We start from the raw sequence: 22,755 nt of genomic DNA, 5'->3' as shown, positions 1-22,755 counted from the left end.
TTTCTTCCCAGGCGATAGGTAATATCTCGCGCGATGGAGTGGGCTACTTCGTTCCCGGGTAGTGTGGAATATTGCCCTGGTGCCCAGATAATCATGACGGGGCGCCTTTACGTGTTTCATATACTAGAGTCGCTGATTATAATCTTGCAGTTGAAAGAAGCGATATGTGGCAGGCTTGCAGCTAGGCGCTCATCCGCAATGATTCTTACCTCTCTGCTTTGCATAGCACGCCACTAAGCGCAAACTCGTTCTCGTGCAAATAAATTACAATTACTGTATTCTTTGCCTAATGCATGACCGCGGTCAACTGATGGAGTATGGTGCACTTCGCAGCCTGGTTAGAGTGATGCAATTTTAATAAACAAAACACATCTTGATATAGAATGCGGATGTAAATGGAAGAACAGTGAACTTGCACTGAATATATCGTAGCAATTGAGATCAACACACTTATAAAGTAATATATTTATCGCCATGCTAGTGAAAAGGCATGCACGAAAACAAGCTGTCTGAAACATTTAACATTTTAGAAAAGCTGCATGATGCGCATTAAAAAAAGAAAAGAAAAACCTGTAAGCTTTAATGAAGTCCCGTAAAACTAACTTGTTATGTCACGGCAACCACATTTATAAACTTACAACATTTTGTTTTATGTTTACAGTTGGGAGGACAGAAGAAAGTAACAAGATCAGTTGTCTCGACAGTCAGGCACGGCGAGCAATCCCGCAACTTCACGATAACACTTCACTTCAGGCCTTCATTTCATGATAAATTTCCAGTATATCAGGGCTCCCAGGATACAAATCTCGATAACAATAATCACGATAAGGATCAATTTGTTCGTCATAACACGTCTGTACATGGTGCGCAATATCTTGCGGGCCGTGGTGAGGTTTTGATCGGTCTCTTCTAGCCTCTCTTTCGTGCGCACCAAAGACTCCCTCTGAGTGCGAAGTTCCTCGGCTACAGCCGTCCCAATTTGGTCAGTTTCAGCAGCCACTTGGAAAGTTCTTGCCAGACTATCTGTGGTTCTGTCTAACGTTTCGTTCATCTGCAAAAGTCTGCTCCGTTGAGGGTCGCCGGCGCCAAAATCGCCGAGAACACTGGACGGACTTAACAGGTCCTGCCTTGCAATGGTGACGTGCGTGACGCCGCCAGCCAGGGACGCCGCGGTCTTGTTCACATCGTCCAATTCCGAGCGATATTTTCGCGTCTTGGAATTCATGTGCACGCGGTAAGGGTTCGGCGCCGCCCTCGCCTCTTGCTCTAGCTCTTGCAAGACGCTGCTGGCCTGGTCCACTTTGCGCTGCACTTCACGAAGCAGAGACTTCTTGCTCTCGGCGACACCACCCCGTCCCTTTGCATTCTCCAGTTTGCGCCGTATGTCTTCCATAAGTGAAACGAAGTCCTCCTCGAGGTCCTCGAACTTTTCTGATGACATCGCGGTCCTCGAAGGCTTGCACCCGGCCAAACGCACAAAATGGGTACCCAAAATTACTGTCTACCATGCGATCAGACGACACAATCGACGAAAACACCCAGCCACCCAGCTGCTGTCCTGTGACCAGAAATCCAAAATAAGTCGCCTCATGTCAAGCCAAGCCTTTCTTCTGGTGTGCTCAAAAATTACGTTTCTTGAAGTCACCTTCTGCAAAAATAAAACTAAAAACAAGCTTTATTTCTTAAGCTTATGCAATAATTTACATCCTGTAATCACCGGAAATTTAAATTAACCATTTTAATAGTCACAGGTGCTGCTGAAATTGAAGGGTTTGACGTTTGTGACATCACAAACGCACTTGAGTCTCTTTAGTTGTGTTAGTTGTTGCGTACAAAATAAGTTGCTCTAACGTCATCACAGTCACGTGAGAAAACGCAGACTTGCTGCTGCTGCCATCTGTCTCCAGCTGGTGGGGCTGATAGTTTCAAGCAAAAACATTAGCCTGTGAGTCTAGCAAGTAGATTGCAGTGGCGATCATTGAGCAAAGCCGTGCCCTACAGAGTCAGCTGAACGCCTGGAAAATAACCTCGGCCCATCCACGTTCGCACGATGCGACTTGTTAAAGCGTTATAACTGCGTGTTTACTCATGTGCGCGTAGAAATCACTCGTCGAAGTGGCATATAGAGGAGAAAAAATTGCACACGTCGAGAATACTGACCGATGGCTGCGTCTCCGGAATCAAACATGGCAGATTTTGATGCGATCTACGAGGAAGACGACGACGAGGACCGAGCGAACGAAGACTCGCTTGTCAGTCTCGTGCCAGAGCCCGTGGTCATCAGAGGTGCGGGCAACATGACCGTGTGAGTAGCAGCCGCGCGTGAAGCGCGGCTCGAGAGGCTGCGACGGCATCGCTCACAAAGAGACCTCCCGCTGGGCGCGCGCGTGGAGAAGTTCCGTGACGATGCGTTTCACTATTTTTGGCTTTGTTGCATTAATCGTTTTGGGAATATGCAGACAAAATTATTTCGACTAACGCTATTTAAGAACACGCGTTACACTAGGCACTTCGCAGTCTGCGAAAAGAAGGCGCAGGACACCCAGCGCTTAGCGTTCCAAATTTTGTTTTAAGAATCGGTTTTGAATGCTTCCGAACTGTAAGCTTCTAAACATAACTCCAAATGGTGGCTTCAATAAATTAAGGAAATGAAATGTCGTCTTCTGGATTTGTTCGCCTGCGGCTTCCACAGCATTCTGCGCCGTTCAGTACTTTGCTCAGACTGCGGTATATGCGCGCTCAAACTACAGAGCCCGCATTTGCAAAGGGAATCTTGTGGTATTCCCGAGTTCAGCTTACTGTGAATCAGTTCTCACGGCGCTTGTCGCCTGCAAACTGACGTCACCGACCAGATCCATTTACCCATTCACGTGTTGTTATTGATCAGCTGATTCAGCGGCTAGACACTTCGTCTCCTGGGAGGCCTTTGTTTTCTGCGAAGCTGCACGCGCGCTAGCCCTCTGTTGTCTAGACGGCAGGTCCCTCCGTTTTTCACGAACGAGTAGGCTGCATATATTATGTGCTCTGTGCGCAGCAGTCGCTGCGTAATCTATTAGCGCGAGCGTAACGTTACGACCGAGTGCTTTTTATTGCTGCTGTTCTAACGCCAGCTGTGCGGTGTGTTTACGGACGTTGCGCAGATTTGGGCTGAGCAACAAGTTCGACACGGAGTTCCCGCCCACGCTATCAGCCAAGGTAAACAGCGGAAACGACTGCTCTCTTTCTTGCCTCTACTACTACTTTTTCTTAGCTCCAGAATTATATTTGTGTGTGTGCGTGTTAGCGAGCGCATTCATCTTAGATGAAGCATGTGTTGCAGTCTACACTGTCAGATGTGTCTGCATTTGCTTCATGGATCTTGTTAACAATGTGGCACAACAAACGCATGCAAGCAGAAAACAGGTCTGTTGTTGACTCGCAACTACATTTTAATGCGAAAGTATATTTGTATCATATATATACAGATATGAAATGACATAGACACGCTTCATACCTTTATACACACACATGAAATTTCTCCCCTCGCAAAAGCAGACGACCCACATCGATGGCATAATGGAGACAGCGATAAAGTGCAGTCGCACGATGCGCTAATGGGCAGAGAAAATGAGTCTAGCAGTAACGATGATTTGCATCGCAATGCATATGCACTGTAATTATTTCCACACTGCTAGATACACTTGCCAACGAAGGCATTAGTGAAGTGTGCAGAATCTACTAATTGTAGCATTACTGCATTTTGTGAGCAGCCAGTGCAGTGGTACCTGCACCATTAGCATCTTAAACGTACTATCATCTGTGCATTTCCTTCCTCTGTTTTGCTATCCTGCTAAAGTGTGGGGCCAGTGTCCCGTGATGTCATTCACCTTGACGTGGAACGCTATTGAATTATCACAACTCTTGTTGATTCGAGGGTGTCGTGGTCTCCCGAGGCTCGCGCTCTAGCTCACGCTGCCAGTGCGTATTAAAAGGGTAGCTGGCCTACACTACTGGCGGGGGGGTTCGCATTGAGGCTACGCATCCATGCGACCCCCAAGCTCTCCTCTGTAACTTGACGAGTGTTGCTAACTTTTTCTTGAGTACAATGTAAGGAGGTTGGAGGAATAGAACGGGAGGTTTATTCACATTAGGGAAAAAAACGGGCTAACTTATTTACAGGAAAAGGCATAAGATACTCATACTGGCAGGAGCATTGAGCGCAGTGCAGATAGCACGCAGCTAGCTATAGGTTACATATTAGAGCAGACTGCATTGTTCTGAGAAAGTACACTCCACACACTCAGGATAGCTCTTAAAAACCCTTCGTCTTCCCTAATCACTCACTAGGGAAAACGGGTAATGCTCCAATCAACCAGTCCAGTGGTTTATATTGGCACGGCACACTGCCTCTAGGAGGAGAAGGCTGACACAAAGCCCATGCCCTGCCTCCAAGCTTATCCTGGATAGGGGGAAGCAAGCATACCAGACCCAGTGTTTCACTAACAACCTGGGAGAGGTCACTGGCCCAAGCTTGTTAGGAGGTAAAGCTTCTCGAAATCCTGCCATCTTTCTCATAAGTTTTGGGAAAACCTTCGTCATCTCAATCTCCCGCTGACCTCTAATTTGCTGTCACTGTCAGTGTCCATGTTGACTTGGTGGAGTGTTGTTCAACTTCGGTACCACAATGACGCCGGACTCTGCTTTTTGGTGAACACACCAAATCTGACACTCTACAAGGGGAACTGCAGTTCAGTGCCACTGATGGTACACCTTCCAGTTGCACCACTTTATGCATCAATGAGCATGACTGCAATAGCCATTTGCTATCATTAAGTGTGGTATATGGATATTGAAAGGACAAGTCATTGTTGAATGTCTCAGTGCCTTCGAATGGATCTGTGCAACGATTGTTTTAAAAGGAGGATGGGTTTGTTCGCTTGTGCAATGGTTAAACTAACAAAACCTAAATCATTGATAACTTTTCACTTCTTCAGAGAGGAGTTTTCTTTAGCTTGCATTGAGATAACCTCCAAGCAGGATCTCGCCTCTGTGAATTGCCTAGAGCCACTCAAACAGTATAACTGTGATCCAGCTATTCGTATTATGCATGGCAGCTGGCTTTTTCTATATTGAAAAAATTTATGCTAACTTGGCTTCAGTTCATCAGCATTCCAGGATTTGACAATGTTGGATACTGAAAAGCACTTCACATTGATAACATTGTTTATAGCCATTCGTGAGAAGGATTACATGCAAAGGCAGGTTTGGAACTTAAGCAGCAGCGTGTCTTGACATCACATAACTCATATCTGTAGAAAACATGTGAAAAAGAGCTGTTTGTGCTTGCATAATCGCTCAGCACAATGAGCAAAGCGCTTAAACCTTCATACATCAATGAACTTTGCTCTCTTTGGAAGGATGGGAGATTTAGATGTGTGTTAAAGAGTCTCATTTGCTCAAAATTAATGTGGATCCGTCCTGTACAGTGTCCCTCATAGATTGTTTCAAAGTTTAGATATGTTAACCTTCTTGAATTATTATTAACTACTATTACTGTTTCTTTCTTGCATGCTTTTCACACGTGAGCAGGTGGCACCTGAAGAGTTCAAGGCGACCATTATGCGCATAAACAGTGTGCTGCGCAAGACATTGCCGGTGAACGTGAAGTGGCTCTTTTGTGGGTGTCTGTGTTGCTGCTGCACTCTTGGCTGTTCCTTGTGGCCTGTTGTCTGTCTCAGCAAAAGGGTGAGCAATGTGATTCCATGCCACCAGCACCAGCTGTTGCGTGACTGCGGGTTGCATGCTGCAAGCATGAACAACAACCTTTTGCTCCTTGAGTGCAGTCAGGGAAGAAAGGTAAATAGCAAGGACACACACAGCTATGACTTCCTACTGAACCTAATTGATGCAAGAGTAATGCTGTGTTCATTTGGGCTCACTAATGTTGACGTAAAGGACACCCCTAACCGAAATGATTATTTGTTGCACCTAGATTGTCAAGTTCAGCTCAACTCTGCAGCTCTGTGACGAATTGATGTTGACAAAATGACGTTGAAAGCAGTGCAATGTTGTGTGAAGATGTGTATAATTACAGAAAGGGGAAGAAAGGCACGATGATGCAGAAATGAAGCAACACCTGCAAAGGGATTTTACTGGTGCATCCAAAATGCACTGAATCCCATCCATAGTTTGGAGGGTGACCTCCTCGCTCTGTATGTCCAGTGCCTGCATTCTTTCATGAAGAGGAAAGAGAGGCAATGCATGACAATGGTAGCCTTGACGGAGTTGCCACTGCTAATCTGCTGAAACCCACCCTCATTGCTTTTGTCAACTACATAACAGGAAAGCAAAACAAGACCTATCTCTATCAACCCTCTCCTCCAGTTATTGTTGTTATCAATATTTTCATATAAAGGTGCAAAGGAACTAAGTTGGCACTGGAACATTGGGTGTAATAAATTTAAATTTTGGTGGCTAGACACGTTCACTTCATGTTTCAAAAGGCTACGCTAAACAAATCTGATCAAAAAAAAAAAAGCGCTGGTTTCGTGTTTTCTCACTGTGAAATGCATTGTTGTTCAACTTATTTGACCAAATAATGTTCCTTACACACTGTGGTGTGCACTTATAATGTGGAACATCTGTGCATTTTGTCAAAGAAGACAGAGAATCATAAGAGGACTTGTTTTCATCTCACGAGTCCCCTCGTAGAAATGTTGGCTCTACTGAAATTCCTCGTCCGACCACTGTTGATGCTAATGTATCTTGTGGCAGATTTTGAGGTGACTAACTAAACAGTGATATCTCGGAGTTGTACATCCTAAAATGTGCTACAAAAAAAAAAAAAGAGAGAGAGAATACTGCGCAAATGAAATTAACTATCAGCGTTGGTTGGTACATCTTGTCAAATAGCAGAATATTGAACAGCGTGACACAGGACACTGCAGGACAGTGCTGCCCTGTATTTTTTTTTTCTTCATCCTGTGTTGCGCTGTACGAAATTATGCTGCTTGACAAAATTAACTACATCTAACATTGTGCATGCTTAATTTGTTTAAGCTTGCCACGGCACACAACATTTCGCTACAGTGCTGTTGAAGAAGACCACCGCTTGTGCATTTGCACACAAAATAGAACACGCTAGCGCACGCAGTCTTAATTTCTACATCTGCCTGCTGTTCTCAGGACCACCACCAGTGCTGGCTGGTTCAAATGAAACAGGGCCGTGGTGGCTCTCTTGATTTGGGAAGTTACCGCAAAGAGCACGAAACATGAAGAAAGGAACAACGCAAGGCGGTACAGACAACTGATGATTTAATGAAACGAGTGCCGGGCATATATTGATCAGACACACGTGTGCACCCGAGAAGCCACGTAAAAACCAATAAAAATAAGACTTTCAACAGGGGTGCGATACAAATGCTAAGATAAACGCTGAAGACTGATGAGGCACCGAACGCGCGTGTATCACATAGAAAGAAACAAAAGTTCTTTCTGAGAAACAGCAGCTGATGGTGAGCTAACACAATCACCATCCTTAAAGCATTGCATGGCCACTGCCTCTACAATCTCTCTTTCCAGCTGGCCACTCTTGAGGCCACATCCATATTTTGGAGGCTGTAGCCAATTGTCGTGCCACCGGAAGCTTCTTGTTCTATATTTTGATTGCAAAATTGTGTGTACTAGCCAGGAATTGTACTCAATGAACACATTAGCAGCATCACAAAGACTGGGCTCTTGTGTCGTAATAACCAAAAAACACTAGTGAAGAATGTAACTGCATGACCTATTCCATACATTGCTATAAAGTTATACTATGATTTTGTAGGATTGTGCTATTTACAAGGGCATTGGCATCTTTGTCGCTTGGACATTTTTCAAACTGTGCCTCCTGTTTTCATTTTACCTGTTCCCACAGACAAGACATTCAATAGAGAAAGTCTTGGATTGGGAGAATAGTCATCTTTATCACAAGGTAAGGTCATGAGGATTTGCTAAATGTGTAAATGCTTTTCTCTGTGTTTGTGCCAACATCTGAATGGGGGTGTGAAATTATTTGAAGTTTCAATGAATGGGAAAAAGAATTGAGACCTCTTAGAATAAGCCTGTAGCAGTGATGCTACTGAAGGAAAACTAATTTCTGAATATTCTTGTGCAAAGCAGCATACAAAGCCAATGTGGGCACCTTTGTGTTTCTTGGTGTGCTTTCACACATAAAAAGAAGCACTGTGATACAGACAGCGTGGCGCTGGTATTATCTATGGGTATTTTCTTTTTCCATAATTTTTCACTTCCATTGCAATGCTTGCTCAGGTTAGAGTGATTACTTGACAAGTCTCTGGGCTCTTCAGGCACTGTGTTTACATCTGCACATGCAAAGATTACATTTAAGAATCTCAAACATAAATAAAAAAAATGTGTTAAGACATATGTATAGCATACTTGTTAAGGCACTTCGAATTTTACATGTACCGCAAGATTGGCTAAATCATTTTAAGTGTCTAGCATTTTCCTTGTTGCGTCCACATTTCGTGGTTAGTCAAATTGTGTTAAAAGGGGCAAAAGCAACTTGTGCTATGCTGTGGCAGCCTTATGTGTTAAGTATCAAGAAAAATGAAGGCAGCAAAAGTTGCATTACCCTGAAATTTCTTCACAGAGCCAGTATCGTCTAATAGTTGAAACTCTCTGATAGGGGCACAAGTGGGTTATGTCCAAAAATAAATGTGGGGTGTAAAGGTATTTAGTATTTGTATAATTAATGAAAGGGTTTTTTTGTCTTTACTTATGATGCCCGCCGTGGTGGTGTAGGGGCTATGGTGCCGCGCTGCTAAGCCCGAAGGCACGGGATCGAATCTCGGCCACTGCGGTAGCCGCATTTCAATGGGTACGAAATGCCCGTGTAAAAAATGCCCGTGTACTGCGCATTGGGTGCACATTAAAGAACCCCAGGTGGTCAAAATTAATCTGGAGTCCCCCACTATGGCATGCCTCATAACCATATTGTGGTTTTGGCATGTAAAACCCCAGAACTTAATTTTTTGTTTTGTTTTACAATATGAGGACATGTAATCAAAATGTACACTCGCGTTAAATATGAGCTACAATACCATGCCAGGGGTCAAAGGGGCTCCAGACTGCACAGTGGCGCTGATATATGAAGAAACTGGGAGACTCTGAAGTTGCATGACATCAAAGTAGCAAAAGGTCCTTCGCCACACATAACACAGACTCTCTAGGCATGCGTTCAATTTCCAGTGACAGAAGTGGGCAAAATTTCGTTTTAAAGCAAATTCAGTGGAACCCACCTCACAATTACTGCTGCCGACAGTAATGCATTTAGCATTGAATCAATATAGTGACACAGTCTACTGCCACTGTGGAAACTAGTCATGTATGAGGTCTCTACCGCAGCGAGATTCCTCTTTCATGCTTCTCCAAGAACACTTGGCGCCATCTAGCGCTGCTGCTGCGAAGGCTGCACGTGGTCTCCAAAATGCATGGCGCACTGTTGTGTCTGAACGCTGAGGAACATGTCTAGCTGCAACCGAGCTCCTCTCTCGCACTTCTTTCTGGATACACAGGGCCATCTAGTCCGGGCGTGGCCTCCGAGATGAGAAGCATGGCACACCGATGCCTGCAAATGCTAAGAATTGTGCTCTCACTTGCCGCATACTCAGTGGCACATACTCAATGACGCAAATTGGCAAGCGGGTCATTGAAGAGTGACACATCGCATATAACCCACACCCTCAATTACAACAGTCCGGAAAGAAAACAAAAGTTCAGCACTTATAGTCCGTGGAAATAATGGCATACAACAAGGCTCATAGTCTCCATTAGCGCATGCACGACTCGTTCAAGTCATATCTTTGGCCAGTGTCTCTGTTTGCCCAATCTTTGGCGGTGCTGATAATCTTCAGCTTCTGCTGCTTTGTAAAGGACGGCCATTGAGTTCTAGTTTGCCAGCGTCGCTTGCACTATCACTATTACCTCATGCACTTCGCGAACTACTAAACACAAAATGGCACCTCAGAGAGGAAGAGGATGAGCAACTGGGAAGGTATTGAGAAGGGAGTTTCAACACCCAGGGGTGGGGTGATGTTGGGGGTTCCCTAAGAGATAACGAAACTGAATGGCAGAGAACCTTGCCTTGATGTGATTTCATGGCTGCGTGCATTGCGGTGCGTTGAGATGTGGTTTCATGGCAGTGCACGCCACACTGTACCCAGTGCATCTGTGGCGCGGCCTGCTAATGTGTCGGGTTGCTGTCCTTGAGGAGTCCTTGTGACATGGGTTCGATTCCGCTCAGCGTTCGAGAAACCTATGTGGGATCTTTTTCGTCACTGTAAAGCACCAAATTCCCAGTGGCACATACCTAGTTGCTCAAGTTGGCATCAAAGACGTTCATTGAAGAGAGGTGCACACCTACTGACACACACCCATTTACTTAAGTTGGCATCAAAGAGGTTTGCTGAAGACCAGCAAAGACCGAGTGGCCCATACCCAGTGCTCCAAGTGGGTGTCAAAGAGTTTCTTCAAACAACAGTACCTAACCAGTTGGCATGAAAGAGGTTCGTTGAAGAGCGGCACATATGTACACATCGTCACATACCTGGTGACTCAGGTTTGTCCAACGATTGTTTTCGAACCATGTTCCCTCGGCAGAGCAGCTCGACCTGCTACCCATTCGACCATGGGCACGGAGCAAGAAACATTTAGGAGTGGAAACTCTGCTGTTTGCGGCGACCAGAAAAAGTCACATGCCCGCGGAGCCGTTATCGTGCTGGCGGCCTGGAAAGAAATCACCGCCGTTGAGAGCGCGCTGGAGCCGCCTGCCCGGGCGCTGCATTTTTATTTTTTTTTCGCTGCGGCTTCTGCGACGCGCCGCATGGCGCTGCCACTGTATATGGCCCCGTCGGCGCATACAATTGTGACCTTATCTGGTCGCCCGCGCTCACTCGCGCTGACGGGAGTTTCACCTCCTAAATGTCTTACTCCGTGACCATGGGCTACCCAGTGATTCAGGTAGGCGGAAAAACGGTTGCATGCGAACATACATACATAAATAGTTGGCCTCCGGAAAGCACGTAAAGTACCCTAAGAATGCAAACACATTAAAATTTGTTTAATAAATACCAGTAACTGTACCGGTGTTTATTCCTCCACATTTTTGTATGTCAGCGCCGCTGTGCAATCTTGGGGCCCTTTGACCACAGGCACGATGTTGCAGCTTATGTTGAACGTGACAGTCCATAAATCTTAACAGTTCATAGCATTTGTGGCTTAATCCATACATGCTAAAGGTGGCATTTCTGAAAGTGAACAACCAAGAATATGGTTTTGCTTGACCTTAACATGACATCAAAATTTTTTAGTGTAAGCATTTTTGGAACACCTAGTGCTCATGACCACGAGATTTACTGCTGCAAATCAAGGGGGGTGGGGATGTTATTGCATTCTTAAAATAAATAAGCAAAAGTACTTTAATCTAACTAAATAAATATGCATATTACATTTACCAGATTTGAAAGCTGCTAGGTGCTTTTCGGATGTATGATGATGTCAGAGCACAATCGTTGGTACATTCATTGAACAAAAAAGTGTTGATGTGATGTCGTTGCAGCTTGGACTGCACTGGAAGCTTGGAAAACAGAGGTGCGACTCCAACAGCATGATGGAATATGTGAGTAAAATTGATTAGCTTGAATATATGTTGTGCGAGTGAAATTTACTATGTTGTATGTTGAGAGGGAGGTCTTATACTAGTATCATACAGGGAATTTCATAGGCCTTCAGATTGATGGTCTGTTTTGTTGACTGTGTGAGCAACAGGCGCTGCTACTGCATGGGAAGCTTTGGCAGCAATATTTAACTGTTGTTTAATTCCAGGGTCATGTTCACAAAGCTTCCGTTATGTTGCTTGCTCTTAGGCTTATGTTTGGGTGCCTGCCACTCGCGATGGTGCTAGGCGTGGTTCGGTAGCAATAAAATCGATGCAGCAATGGGCACTTGTAGAGCATATTCTAATTCTCCCACAGGCAAATTTTTCACATGTAGCACGGAGGTGAGCGGTTTTTCCACAAAACGTGGTCACAAATTTGTCCTGTCGAAATTTTTTTTCAAGTAAAATTTCCAGATGTACACCAGTGGGAAGTGTTCTTCCCACTGCCTAGTAACTGCACGTAAGAAAAAAAAATGCTTTCATATGATTAGAAACTATGACTAGTTTCTAGTATGGCTAGAAACTAGAAAGCAAGGAAGAATGTTTAAAAAAGTAGTTCACTTTCTGTGATACTGCCTGAAGCAGGGTTCTGCACAAGGTGGCATAGTGCAGCACTTCAAAAATTCACTCATCTGCTTCTTTGCTGCTTTCGTGCTGCAGTGCTCTCCGATACGCACAACAAAATAGACTCGCAGCAAATCCTGAGTAACTGACACTTTCTTATTGTCAAGAAAATTGTTTCGGAGCTCTTGCACACTTTCCAAAGCCACAACCCTGCAACACGATCAAGCAGACAGCATCACTGAGATCTGTTCATAGTGCAGGAAATGCTGTAGATCAGTTTTCGCGGTGACCGAGGACACCTTAAAAAATAGAATAACATTGTGTTAGTAGTCTTTCTTTTTTTTAAGTGAAGCTTTCTTTCCCTTTCCTCCCCAATTTTTGGGTTCTGGCTGTCTTGCATGATTGTTTGGCCCTTGGTAGTATATTGCAAACCAGTACTGAACACAGTGCAAAGCAAGGTGGCTGTGGTGGCCGGTGGCATATGGAAGCATGGACGTGAGCTCTTAATTCCAACACGCCGTCGACGTCCTTTCTTCACCTTTATTCCATTGTGACCATTCTTTCGTTGTCATGCCGTCGTTGTAGTTCTGGCATCTTCATCCTGTTGCCACTTTGTCGTCATCATCATTCTATTGTTGTCATTCCACCTTCACCATGCTGTCATCATTGCGCTGCCATCATTCTATTGCAGTCAAGAAAGTGTTATCATACAGTCGTCGTCATGCTATTGCGGTTGTTCCATTGTTGTCATGCAGCCATCACACTGTTGTCATTATCTGTGGGATTCATGTGTTCGAGTGCCATGAGTTCATGTTGAGCGAGACGTTTCCTAGTGAAAATGTGTCCAACTTGGTCACGTGCTCTATAGTCTTGCAAATGTTCACTAAACAGAAATAGAGTTCTTTGCAAGTACCTATGAAATCTAACTGAATCTCACATCCGTGCTGTTGTTTGCATGGGATCGGCACTCAATCAATGTTGTGTTAGTAGTGCTTTTCTTTTTTTATAGTTCGCCTAGTGGGAGTTTGTGAGTTTGTGCATTTGGCTGAAGAGGACTGCCAGATGTGAAATTTTTGTTTTCTTTGCATTTGTCCCCCTTTCAAACTGAGACCACAATACCATCATTCTAATGAATTAGTCAATTTTGAATGTGTTGTTAAATTTTGGCTGGTTGCTTGCTTTGCTGAATTTTCTTTGGATTTTACTTGTGAAGTAGACCCAACTATGCAGTGTGTGCTATGGAAGTTTATAAAGTTTATCTCTTATGATCTTTAGGACTCCACATGAAAGGTGTTGTCACATGTGTCTACTCTAAAGCACAAGTCTTACTTTGAACTGCCACTTGAGGGCTGTTGATGCCTTTGGGAGGGAGGGTTGTATGGAGGTAAATGAGGGAAGAACAGCACAAAGCAACAGATAATCTTCTTTTGCATACTTAACATCAGTGCTCTGTCTTCATCTCTTAGGTGCTTCTCATTGAGTTTATCCCAAAGCTGGCCATTCATCGGCCGGACTAAAAGCCGTCCACTGTCACCACCATCGCATCCGAACCAAGGTTGGACAAAAAGGGCAGCATCACAGAGGGAGTGCATCTGCAGTGAATCTCAAAAAAAAAAAAAAGACCGGACGCTGGGGAGTGGCGGTGTGCGTGCAGGCCAAAGTGCCTGCAAGGCTGCAAGATGGGGTTCTGACTGTAACTGTGGCTATGTACTTGGTCCTGGGCTAGCTGCGTGACATTGCCACTCGCTTTCAGGGTTCTACCGTTGTGCAGCAGAAAACGTGTCTGGGGAAGCACAGAGGATGCGTGCACCCTGCTGGTGTTCCAGAGGGCCTCATTTGCTTAGTCATGTGTTTCTGTTTTCTGAAGCACATAATGCCCGGTTATATGTATTAAGAACAATGGTGGTGCTGAAGGAGTGCCGAACTGGTCTGTTGAGTCGGGCACTCTGTTTCTGGGTACGTGTAGTGAATTGCTGCCCATCACCTGAACAAACACTTGTATAATGTGAGTGCTGGTTGACAGCTGCTGCTAAACCAGAATGCACGAAGTGCAAATGAGCTGTGTCAAGAGGGAGTTCTGCTTGACAACAAAATTTGTCAGCTTGACAAGTTGAGTGCAGAAAGAAAAAAGTTACACTGGTGCCTTTTCAGCAAGGTAATTGCAACAACCAGCATTCTACTACTTCACTGGTGCCCTTAGTATGTTACTGTTCACTGTAGTCAGCACTGTTACTTTGCAGCAATGCGCATGCCTTCACCATAACAGCTCTTACACTATTTTTCTGTCCCGAGTGTCGATGTAAAGTGTCAGCGTTTCTGACAGGTGCCACAAGACGTAGCATCATTGCAAAAGCAAGCATAAGCACTGGCATACTTTATGAAGTCTGCTTTTGGGTAACACATTCATTATTGGCAGAAAGTTTTGTTTGCTGTTTTTGGCAGCGGATGCTCTTGTTGTAGCAAGAAGTGGCAGCATTGGGAAAGGGAAGCACTTTAGCTTCTGTATGGACGGGCACCTCTGGTGTGAATGGCATGTATGAGACATATAAAGGTGCAGTAGGTTAGTGCACAGTTGTTGCACAAGTACTGCAACAAGATTCGGTTAGTTTGTTCGCAGTGGTTGCATTTGACTCGTCTCTCGCTGACATCATTTGATGCAGTGAGTAAAGCTGTCTCAGAACTAGCATGTCATTGTGACCCTGGCAAATCCAAGTGCAGGGGTACATAGAAACTTATCTTCTTGTGATCCCTATACTGCTGGCTAACTTGTTAGGATTTTCTTAACTCAATAGGTAGTCACGTACCATAGAACTTTGTTGATTACACTCCCGGTTCATGCAGCTTCCCGGTTTGTACTTGTATGTTGGAATATATAGAACACCCTTTTTGCATGATAAATTGTCCTGGATAACAAAGGAATTGCTTCTGTTAAATCGCTTTTTTTTATTGGAACTCATCAACGAGGTTCTATATCTTGTGATTGCAAATGCAGTTGAATTGTTTGATGAGAACCAACAAATAACCAGAGTGCCTAATAAAGTGATGGCACAAGATTTTCTTAGGTGCTGGCAGAATCCAGCATGACATTGATTGTTGGACTTAAATAATAAAATTTCATATTGGCAAACAGCTACACAGAATAGAGAAAAGAGCTTCTCTGTGGCAAGACCTTCAAGTAGGTATGCATCGATTGTGCAACTTTGTGGCATTGCAGACTTCATAGCTGTGGCCATATGCATTGCAGTCCCTTGCACTGAAAAAGGGTCTATGTTGTGGCTGCTCCCTGAACTTCCTAAGTGCATTTCCTGCTCCGGAAACAATTTAAATGTGCTGTACTGCCATCGCACCATAGATGAATCAATTTTGAGGTTTGTACGGAATTTGGTGCCGGCTCAGATCCGCAGGCAGTATGGCTCAGGACTGCACGTTTCTGAGATATTGGAACGATGAATTGAATATGGGTCTGTTCCTTGCGATCTAACTGACCAGTCATGCATTGTGAGAGCCTAGGGAATACTTTGAAAGAAAATAAGCAGCAGTGACTGTAGACCTCATTCATAATTTGCAAGTGAACTTCCCTGCACTGCCCATTTGCCCAACTAATGGAAGCACCGGCCATCATTCAAACCAAGACTAAGTGTTAGCTGCTGATGTTGATGCTTGTCTTGCACGTGGTTGCACATGTCTATTTTCCATGTCTTAATGCAAGCAAATTGTGCTTGTACACAATATTTGCAGAAATGGCTTATGTCACCATTAGTTAGGCAAACTGTCTCATGGGAAGGATAGCTTTGCAATTATGAAAATGATCTATTAGAAGGACTATTTCAAAATTAGGTGACCTTTAAAATGCCATAGATGCCTGAAGATTAGACGGAGCGTATAAACAAGGCTTGTAATGCCTCTGTGTTTCTTAATGCCTTATGTCTCACTGCTGTAGTTGTAATAGGCGTCATAGTCAGAGAGCATTTACAAACTGCTATGAAGTAATGCAAAAAAATTGGTTAGCATTTGGCAATTATTTTTCAAAAAGTAATGTAATTGCAGTATGGTTTGATTGGATTCAAGGTCTGAGCAGTATAGCATATCCGGTGATAATAATGTGCAATTTAAGCCTCTTAATTTCACATTCCTATTTATTAAACTGATGCAGATTAAACACAAGGCCACATATTACAAAAGGTGCCGAGTGATAAAGGATTTAATATTGTTGCGTCGCCATTGTCAACAGTTTAAGTAACAACAGTAGCTGAAAGCAAAAAAAAAAAAAAAATATTGTAGATACAAAACTAAGCTCTTGATGTGCGCTTGCGCTGCCTTGAGACGACATTGACGAGGTATATTATGCGAACCCCTCATCTCAAATCTTGTGTGATACTTGTACATATATTACCAGATCCACATGCAAGATGCTGTGTTAATGAGGGGTGAAGGGTGCGACAGTGTTGGGGCACCAGGAGCCTTTTGGTGGCTTGAAGTACTTGATGGCCGATGTACCTTACTATATCAGATAACCGACTCCATAAACTGTGTGAAGAAACACACTTTGGTGTCGCTGTTCTTCGTGCCGCATACGATGCCCCATCCCCAGTTCTGCCCTCTATTTATTGTTGGCACAATTTACCGCATGATCTGACATGGCTGGCAGACCTATGCATATCAAAAAAGTGTTGAGCTGTTTTGTATGTACTTCTTTTTTTCGCTTTTGTGTGCTTGGAATAAAATCCCATATAAAGCGAAAGCATGTATTTTGTGCTCGTAACTTGCATACAGTTGCATTCATATGTAGTGTGGTAGCAAACATGTTAATAGGCCAACTGTTGTGAAATTTCACTTCTACTAAACTTCTTATAAATAAGTTGTGTATACCAGTGAACAAATCTTGGCAGAGCTGCAGAGCTGGTAATTGTAAATTTTTTTTATTAGCTGCCTTTAAACAACTTTAGCAGATGATGCCTGCACCTGGAGGTATAGCTGTGACGGAAGTCCCAGCAGACCACATCCGAGATTTCTCGGCACACTGAATGCTAGGCTCTCGGGCTGGCTCCCGTCACCACACCTGGAGAACCACAGAAAGCCATCTGAGCATGTGCATCTTAACGAGATAGCATGGCGAGAAGGCTTGTCGTGGGACCCGACGGGTGGCCTCGGTATTTATGCTATGCATCACTAGGGCCTCCAAGCTTAGACGGGTGTGTGTTGCAACCTGAGAGTTCATGCTGAGGAGCCATGTGTTAGATCAGCTTCACTTCCTGTGAGTGGTAATGGTAGTGCTTTTTTTCAGTCTGTATCAAAAGCGGCAATTCTTACAAGCTTTTTGTGAGGCTTCTGCTCGTATTTCAAATGTCAAATTTCGCATGGAGGCTCTTCTATAACTACGTTATGTTAAACAAGGCTTCGTACACAGTCCAAAATTTTGTAGTAGTTGGCCTTCAAGAGGTGAAAAGGAATGGTATATCCAAGATGCATTATATTTAAAAGCAAAAAAAAATCATAAGCTTATTAGTACCGAACCTGCCTACATTGCATCAGAGGATTCGTTCCTAGAAAAGGCACATAAAATGGACTAGGAAGTAGAGGAAGGCAGGACACATGGGACGTGCGAGTATCCTGTCTTCATACACCTGTCCTCGCTTCCTTCACTACTTTCTCCATTTTACGCATGTTTTCTAGAATTAATAAACACCAGCTTCCAGTTCACTGCTCTCCTCAACTCCATGTCAGAGGATGAAGAAGGCATCGTGACCATGAAGTAGAGTTGATGTTGGCCAATTAAATGTTGCTTTTAATTTGCTCTTGTTAAACTCTTAATTTAGTTAAAACCTATACATGATTTGAACCAATTTTGTACATGAGCTGCATCAATCAGCTTTACTTAAATATTTGTTCAGCTGCAAACATAGGGGGATGACGATTTAGGTAGCTGGTAAGTAAAGGATGCTGACAGTCGGTGTGATATATATATATATATATATATATATATATATATATATATATATATATATATATATATATATATGTATGTATGTATGTATGTGCATGCAGCTAATTACAAATACAAGAGATTAAAATTTCTTTTCTCTTATAATCTCGTTGACTATTTCCTGTGTAACAGCGCCTGACAGCGTGCTGGTGGTAAGTCTGAGTAAATAAGCAGTCTAGTTGGAGCATGTAAAACAAGTGATAAAATAGTCAGTAAATTTATATGCTTGCACAAAGCTTTAATGCAAACCTCTCTGAAAAAGAAAATGTTATGAACGAATAGTACACTTCTGTTGGTGTTACAATGGTAACAGATACCATTAATTATCAAAAATACACGGGCAGTATATCCATCCTAGATAATCACGGTGATAATCTTTTGCATAACTAAATATACACCTTGCATATGCACGAAAACATACACGAGGAGAAAAAAATAATTGTTCCAGTTTCAAGTAGTCTGTCTCTGAGAGTTCAAAACATTCAAGCAGTGTACGTTTCTCGGAAACTGGGTTTCCCTTAACTTGAGCTTCACAAGTGGCATTGAATGTCGTATTTTCGTTGACTGTCAAGGATGCCTGCAACTTATCGTGGCACCCGTCTAGCTCACGTAGAAGGTGTCCTTTCAGCTGCACTTTTAAGGTGGCATATCAACAGCTCTTTTGCTGGCTGATTCAAGGAAAATTGCTGCTCATTGAAGTTCTTTCTTTATCTTTGGTACCTCGATGTCGGCCAACCCGGCACATATAGCATGCACTCGGGAACACATTCGGAAGAACATGTTACGCAAGGTAACTTGCACATGTGTTTGCACATTCCACAAGTTTCCTTCAGCATGAAGGTCTCGAAACTGTAAGAAAAAAAAAGAAAATTGCTTTCACCCAGAGTACAAAGCAGTGATGACAATAGCTTATGCAGCTTCGGAGACCTGTCTGTGAATCTGCCACTTTCTTTTCATTGACTTCATTTCAAACCCACACTACGATTAAAACAGCAAGCTTGTGAATACTATACTGTGTAGCACACAACCTTTAAGTGTATGATCCAATGACTCGAGGGACTATGCAGCCACACAGTGTAACGTGCACTCTATCGGTGCCTTAGTGGTTATTCTGCAAATGCACTGCAAACCACTTGTGTGCACTGTAGGACACATTCAGCACATAACACTTGACTCTGGGGCGGTTGCTTTAATGTGTAAGGCAAATGTAAAGGCACATTGCTCAGTAACAGTGGTTGTTTGTTAGTAGGCACTAACATGCTTATGAATCTGTGGGTGTTAAATGTGCTACAACACACACTCATAGCTCCAGATTGTTCCAAGCAAGTCAAGAGCTAATAAGAGAGATCGCTGTAAAAAAGGAGGTATCTGTTGATTATTTTGATGGGCCAAAGGCATGAAAGTCCATTTTGTCCCCGACCTGCACATTAAGTTCTCTGTTAGGCTGCAGCTATGCGTTTGAACATATAATGCGTACATTTTTTTTTTCACTTCAACAAGCTGAACTGGCCTGGTTTAGCGGAGTACCGAGTCAATCGATAGTGCTTAACATCCAAAAGGAAGAGATCTGTGAGAGATGCCATGGTGGAAGGCTCCAGGTTGATTATAAACACTTAGGATTTTTTTACTTCCTCCTAAAGCCCAGAACAGAGTGATTTTGCACTCCACGTCCATTGTAAGCAACTTCTGCTCCTGGGAATGAAATCTGTGACCTCACACTCGGCAGCAGAACACCAGCCTCTGAAGTATTGCAGTAGGTTGAGGATCAGCAAGTTGCATGCTTTGAGATCCTTGTTCTGATTGACTGGCGAGAAGAATAAAGGGAATTGAGAGGCTCTAGCTTTTTGCTTGTTACAGCCACATGAAACCAACTGACACTGAAGTCAAGGAAAGCATAAGGGAAATGAACTGTTACTGAAATTTAAACGTATAAATAATAAGGAAAAGGAAAATGAAAGTGGAGAAAAATACAGCTTGATGCCAATGGGAGCCAAACCCACATTTTTTGCATTGTGTGTGCAATGCACTACGCTCGGACCACAGTGGCCAGTGTCCCTCAATGCTCTGCTGATAATTTTTACATCGCACATTTCCCTCTAATGTTAAATACACAATTATCCAAAGAGTTAAGTAATGGCATGGGAGTGCATGCTCGGCTAAAGCGCTCCAATATGTATTAAACTCGGCAAAATGTGCAAAAATTGCACTCACCTTAGATGCCACTAGACTTGAACTATGAAGGCTATTGGGAAATCTATGCATCTTCTGAGTCGATGTCACTTTGCCCCAGACCAATAGTGGATGCTGAAAGGTGTTTGAGTTTGCCACAAGACAATGGGAACGCCCTTGACAGCACCTGGAAGAAACAGCGTGATCATGGAGACGTGCTGTTGCAAATGAAAGAGTCCAATATGCACATTGGTCATTGTTTTTATTTTACAACATGCTCTACCTTGCTCACAACGATGCACCATTGCACTAAGATTATTAAACTTCACCCTTTATGGTAGAGTGCTGCTTACAGGGGAAAAAAAAATGTTTCTTGCTGAGCTTCGGTTTTGAGCATGGAGATATTGGCCAAACTTTTGTCTTGGACCAACTACAGGCAGTAGGCATGATTTGTTAAATTAGAGCTTGAACAGTGGATAAGGTGGAAGCTTGGCGCACGACTTGCTTTCTATTGAAATTGGGGTCAGACGGAAAACTGTAAGGCGAAATCTCCTGCTGCAGTAGTGTCACAGGTAATGTAGAGGAAATGCAGTGTGCACCATTGTTTGAAATCTGGTGAGAATTGTCTGTACAAATCCTACACGAAGCCATAGGTGGCTTGGGGCAAAGCTCGCTTTCAGTATTTTGTCTCGTGTTGCCCACAGGCAACAAGCCTATTGCTGCAAAGTTCTTACTTTATACATACATACATATATATATATATATCAACAAACAAGGACAACAGAGGGGAAATTGTATTTACTAAGTGAAATAAAGAAATTATAAATTAATGGAACTGAAAGTAGATGAAAAAACAACTTGCCGCAGGTGGGGAACGATCCCACGTCTTTCGCATTACATGTGCGATGCTCTATGCACCTACGGCAAGTTATTTTTTCATTTACTTTCAGTTCAATTAATTTATAATTGCTTTATTTCAATTAGTAAGTACATGTAATTTCCCTGTGTTGTCCTTGGTGTCTTTGTTTGTTGGCTTCTTATGATATGATTATATATACATATACATATATATATATATATATATATATATATATATATATATATTAGTATCCTTCACCTTTGCGTATTTTTCACATTCCAATGGAAAATAAACTTTTCCTTCGGGTATTTTTATGTCTTGTCCTTAAAGGAATAAGGAACACGAAGTGAGTCCAGACAAGTCCAATTTTTTCACAATTCTTTCAAATTGACCAATGTTGCTCTACTGTTCATTTGTGAAAGAATATTTATCAATGCACGAATACACCCAAAATTCTTGTTTCTCAGTTTAGCTTCAGAGCTGCAGAACCCATGATGTTGTAGCTGCATAGAAAAATTCAATGTATTTTGTATATTTGGATCTTTTGTGTACACCAAAGTCTACAAGAGACCTTGCATTCGGTTTTCACTTATTTTTAAATGCAATAAATTAATTTTCTTATTGGCATGCAATTAACTGCAGTTTTTGAAAGCAGATATACATTTACTGTTTATTTGTGTTTGGAATGCATCTATGAAATTTGGACCCAAATTTAAGGAAAGTGTGCCCTTACACTAGACTATCCTCCATATCTTATGCTAGTGTCCTCATAAAGGAGTACTATAACACACATACCTCCTCCCTGCCCCTAGCACTGTTTTTGTTTAATTGCTGTCGATCCACCAATCGCACTATAAAGCCTGTATTCCTTGAATGTGCCAAAAAATATTTAAGTTATTCCTTAATTCAACTAGTCCAAAATATGCTCTAGTGCAGCAGGGCATTGTGTGAAAAATGTCATTTCAGCTATCGGGGGTGGCGAACATGTGATGCTGCATACCACTGACGCGCATGCCAGCTTGCGTGGTGCACTGGACACACGACGCACTATGACCATAAACCCTTGAGTCCCATAGAGTTCCTTAAGCTCTGGCACTGACATTGCTCAGGTACTATTGGAATGGTAGGTAATACATGGATTTGTCTAATCTTAATATTTGCTGTTTCAGGTGGTCTTGTTGCCTTATTTATTGCGCTTTTACTGTTTTTAGTGGCCTATATTTCCAAGCAATCGTATCTTTTTTAAGTGCAGAAGGCAATAAACTCTGTGCACATGCATGATCATTGTGAATTGTTGTATTGATAACTAGGGTGTTATATTCTTGGCACGTCCCTGAACCAGAACTGAACCTCAACCAAAATAAATAAATAAATAAATAAATAAATAAAGAAATAATAACGGTTACCGATTCAGCACGAAACGGTCAAAAATATTGAGTAGCAACAAGTGCTCACTAGACTCGGTATCCTTCAGAATAG

General features: G+C 43.0%; 3 protein-coding genes across 9 annotated transcripts in view; 1 reads left to right on the top strand and 2 right to left on the bottom strand.

Moving 5' to 3' along the window:
* Nucleotides 1–450: 450 nt before the first annotated feature.
* On the bottom strand, nt 451–1,588 carry Vti1b (Vesicle transport through interaction with t-SNAREs 1b). The gene has a single exon (XM_075688940.1). It carries the CDS (start codon nt 1,439–1,441, stop codon nt 758–760), a length of 684 nt encoding a protein of 227 aa, XP_075545055.1. The 5' UTR covers nt 1,442–1,588; the 3' UTR covers nt 451–757.
* A 204-nt stretch (nt 1,589–1,792) lies between these two features.
* On the top strand, nt 1,793–17,013 carry LOC142579084 (cysteine-rich hydrophobic domain-containing protein 2). The gene is made up of 6 exons (XM_075688941.1): nt 1,793–2,305; nt 3,141–3,195; nt 5,569–5,724; nt 7,898–7,954; nt 11,603–11,662; nt 13,732–17,013. Exons 1-6 carry the CDS (start codon nt 2,163–2,165, stop codon nt 13,780–13,782), a joined length of 522 nt encoding a protein of 173 aa, XP_075545056.1. The 5' UTR covers nt 1,793–2,162; the 3' UTR covers nt 13,783–17,013.
* Nucleotides 17,014–17,188: 175 nt separating this feature from the next.
* LOC142579079 (sister chromatid cohesion protein PDS5 homolog B-B-like) overlaps nt 17,189–22,755 on the bottom strand; it is a 46,831-nt gene continuing 41,264 nt past the window's right edge. For 2 of the 7 annotated variants that reach the window (XM_075688931.1, XM_075688937.1), the window contains 2 exons: nt 20,460–20,604; nt 18,329–19,097 (listed from right to left, as the gene is read on the bottom strand). In XM_075688931.1, coding sequence (XP_075545046.1) covers nt 20,503–20,604 — 102 coding nt within the window. In that variant the 3' untranslated portion in view covers nt 18,329–19,097; nt 20,460–20,502. The other 5 variants (XM_075688933.1, XM_075688935.1, XM_075688932.1 and 2 more) reach the window with 5 other exon arrangements.

This window comes from Dermacentor variabilis, chromosome 4 (assembly GCF_050947875.1).
Source record: "Dermacentor variabilis isolate Ectoservices chromosome 4, ASM5094787v1, whole genome shotgun sequence".
Lineage (NCBI taxonomy): Eukaryota > Metazoa > Arthropoda > Arachnida > Ixodida > Ixodidae > Dermacentor > Dermacentor variabilis.
Note: the sequence above shows the minus strand (reverse complement) of the source record. Positions and strands in the feature narration are given on the sequence as shown.